This window comes from Sinocyclocheilus anshuiensis, unplaced genomic scaffold, assembly GCF_001515605.1.
Source record: "Sinocyclocheilus anshuiensis isolate Anshui unplaced genomic scaffold, SAMN03320099.WGS_v1.1 scaffold3322, whole genome shotgun sequence".
Taxonomy (NCBI): Eukaryota; Metazoa; Chordata; class Actinopteri; order Cypriniformes; family Cyprinidae; genus Sinocyclocheilus; species Sinocyclocheilus anshuiensis.
In genome coordinates, this window is record NW_015539995.1 from 75037 (window position 1) to 78675 (window position 3639).

General features: G+C 40.8%; 1 protein-coding gene across 1 annotated transcript; it reads right to left on the reverse strand.

Annotated features, from left to right (window-relative positions):
* Nucleotides 1-615: 615 nt before the first annotated feature.
* LOC107687153 (putative nuclease HARBI1) lies at nucleotides 616-2021 on the reverse strand. Its single transcript, XM_016484380.1, has 2 exons — nucleotides 1806-2021; nucleotides 616-1698 (listed from the first exon to the last, which is right to left on the reverse strand). The coding sequence occupies exons 1-2, from the start codon at nucleotides 1998-2000 to the stop codon at nucleotides 616-618; spliced, it is 1278 nt and encodes a 425-aa protein (XP_016339866.1). The 5' UTR covers nucleotides 2001-2021.
* Nucleotides 2022-3639: the final 1618 nt, after the last annotated feature.

The following is a 3639-nucleotide window of genomic DNA, read 5'->3' on the forward strand; positions in this document are numbered from 1 at the left end:
ACACAAATGTTTGTCTAGAGTCATTTTTGCTTATTAGTATGGTTGAACTGTATCATCGAAGGTCAGAAGCAAAGACATTGGTTAATAGAATGGGATTAAATACATAAAGGATATTTGTGTTGTTTAACATTTAATTATTGCAGGTTTGTGTCATATTCTGAGTTGCATTATTTTTATTCATTTTGAGGAATACTGAATCTGTGTTTTTTTTTGTTTTTTGTGAGCGAGATGAATTAATGCATATTCATATTTATTTTAGAACTACAGTAACATCTGATTTCTGTCACCATGGGGACAGGAGAGCTGTCAATCAATAAATTGAAAAAAAAAAGTACAGTAACTTGCGTTACTTATTTGAAAAAGTAACTCAGATATTTTCTTGTAAATTAAAAAGTAATGCGTTACTTTACTAGTTACTTGAAAAAAGTAATCTGATTACGTAACTTGCGTTACTTGTAACGTGTTACCCCCAACACTGGCCACAACATATTATCACGTTCCCACGAGTTATTATATTGTGGCCATGAAAAAAAAACAAGGGATACATTTTAAACTTTGAAAAATTGTACAAAAGTTTATTGAAAATTCACTTTACAGAACAAGCTACATGAATGGTTAACTATTCAAGTAACGCATCAGACCTGCACGAACATCCCTGCCCTCCTCCTCTACAGCCTGTGGCACTGCTACCACGGTCTCTGCTGCTGGTGGTAAATCCCAAGCATTCACATAGGCCTCTCCATGACTCTCACAAAGGTTATGTAGAGCACAACATGTCAGCACCATGGATTTCACAAGGTTGACAGCACAGTCATTTCTTTTCATGAGGCATCGCCATCTTCCTTTTAATCGACCAAAGGCATTTTCAACAACTACGCGTGCTCTGCAGATTTTCATGTTGTAGACCTGCTGTTCTGCTGTCAGGTGTCCAGTGTCAATGAATGGTTTTAAGAGCCAGTTCTGCAAGGGATAGGCAGAGTCTCCTAGGATGTAGTAGCCAGCAGTCACCCCACCTATGTTTCTGGTGTTAGCTGGTATGTGGTTTCCACGGCTTGCCAACTCCCACAGTGTTGACAGTCTCAAAACCCGAGCATCATGCAGGCTTCCAGGCAGTCCTGTGAAAACATTCCAGAAAAGTCCCTTTCCATCCACAACACCTTGAAGGATGATGGAGTGCCAGCCTTTACGGTTGAAATAGTCACAGTGATATTCCTCTGGTGCTATGATGGGGATGTGTGATCCATCAATAGCACCAATACAGTGTGGGAGTCCCCACCTGTTCTCAATGTAGGCAGCCATTTCTTTAAACTTTTCCTGATCTGGATAACGAATTTGCTCTGGTACCAACAGGGTTTCTGCTGCTGCACAGAACTCCTGAACACACCGACACACAGTTGTTATGCTTACACCAAAAAGATGTCCAACACTTCTGTACTCAGCGCCGGTTGCAAGCTTCCACAGTGCGATGGCTACTCTTTTCTTTAGAGGTACACACACGCGGAAGTTTGTGTCCTGTCTCTCCATCGCTGGACGCAGCTTGTTGCATACGTGGATAAATGTTTCTTCGGACATTCTAAAGTTCTCCAGCCACTGAGTGTCTGTAAAACCGGGAACAATCACATCCCACCACTCTGAAGCTCGGTTAAATGTCCAAACAGATGGTCTGTTGCGGCGACTTTTTTGCGAAATGTGGAAGCTCTGTAATACACAGAATACGCATTTTAATATGTTATACTGGCAGTTAAGTTCATTATTTGCTTTGCGACAGATAAAAGTTAGCTAGTGATGTGCTTTTAGATGCTTACCCTTGCGCGCCGTCGAGCAAACCAAGTGTTGTCGTCATCTGCATGTTGTTGTAAGAGTTCCCGAACTCTCTTGTATTTTTTAGCTGTGTTTTGTTTGGCTGCCATCAGCCTCTTTTGAAACAAACTCCTTCGTCTTGCAGTTAAAAACATCCACATGCCGAGAATGAAGAACACCATTCCATCGATATGCTCCATTGTTGTGTGTTTGTTTGTGGCACGTTTATGATGTCACGGCAGTAGAGGCGGCGCAACCAAAACGACGTGAATAATCCCGCCCACTCTAAAACGGTACTAAACTGCAGTGGAAACGCAAACCGAGCCGAGTCGTACCACGCAGTGGAAAAGCGCCATTAGGTTACTGCTGATGGGGAGTATCACAATGGGGTGTCAGTTAAAACATCTGGAGACAATCATCCATTTTATTTTCACCAATGCCAGTACATAAGTCATTCCATAGGTGTATCAGACTGGTTTCTTAACTAGATGAACAAAAATATAACTAAACAAATATAAGGTCAAAAATCAATAAATTGCATAACAAATTCAAATCATACAAAATATCAAACAATCCAAAAAATAACTTACATATGTATACAGCCACAACACCATATGAAAATTCCAGAGCAGCGAAACATCAAACAAGGAGCAAACTGCTGCTCTGAAGCAACACTCTTACGCCTGTTTCACACATACTCCGTCTGCAGTGCGTATGCCTGGTGTTTTTTTTTTTTTTACGCACCCATGATAATGTTTAGAGCTTTCACACTGCATGCGGTTGCGGTCCGTCAGTGCGTTCCAGGGGCAGCGTGTCTACAGCAGTGCAGCGATCGCTTACGCGCCGAGTCTATTTTTGCTGTGCTGCACGCGCTGAATTAAAGTGACAGCGCATTGTTCGCGGTAAAAATAAACATGGATTGACACAGAAATGTAGTCATTTCACAATAAATTGATATAATTCAAGTCTACTGTGTTTCACAGTAAACACGTGGCCGTTTCTGTCAGTGGTGAGTTTTAATTTAAAATGTTTGTGATAGCTTTAACGTAAGAAAAATAGGCTGTATGCTGTGTTTAAATGTGTTGCCACTTGCTTGAGCAACTTATTATACAAACCTAGAAGTCAAATGCATGAATAATACGTTGTTTATATTTATTGAGTTTAAACTAATGTCTATGCAAGATTGTTACTGTACTGTGATAAAAGAGCATTAAAATGCTGAAAAAGCTTGTAAATTTTTTTGTTACATTATTTGAAATCAAAATAATGGATAAATGTTGTGTTTGTGGCCTAAACAGCCACTGATCAGTAGCGGACTGCAAACGCATCCTGTGTGAAAGCACAATGAGTCCGTGCTGCTTCTGCACTGCGCACTGCAGACGGAGTATGTGTGAAACAGGCGTTAAAGACCAGTAACTGAAGTCACAACAGGTTGCAGCTGTCAGCAGTTGGTGGAGCTACAGTCACTATGACAGAGGGATTTCCAACAATGCATTTAGTATAGTACAATTAAAATATAATAAGCTGCATCGATATTAGTACAGCTCAGGGGCATTTCCTCCGAGTAGGCAAGGGAGGCAGTGTCTCCTCAAAGTATTGGATGAGAAAAAATTTGTAGTACAAAAATAAAACAACACCCATATTACAAAGTATAACATTAAAAAGTGTATAAATCACTCTTTTTTCTAAAGTAACACTGTCCAACAGCGACACCCGCAGGTAAAGTTACAGCGGAGGCTTGCCTCCCCTGAGCCCATTGACTATTAAGAGAGATCCCATAGCATGCCGTGACTTTACCAGTGGCGGTTCGTGGGTTTTAAAATAGAGGAGGCACACTAA

Coding starts and splice junctions, on each gene's coding strand:
- LOC107687153 (XM_016484380.1), bottom strand. CDS start 2,000: ATGGAGCATATCGATGGAATGGTGTTCTTCATTCTCGGCATGTGGATG. Junction 1,699..1,805: donor TTGCTCGACGGCGCGCAAGG/GTAAGCATCTAA, acceptor TGTGTATTACAG/AGCTTCCACATTTCGCAAAA.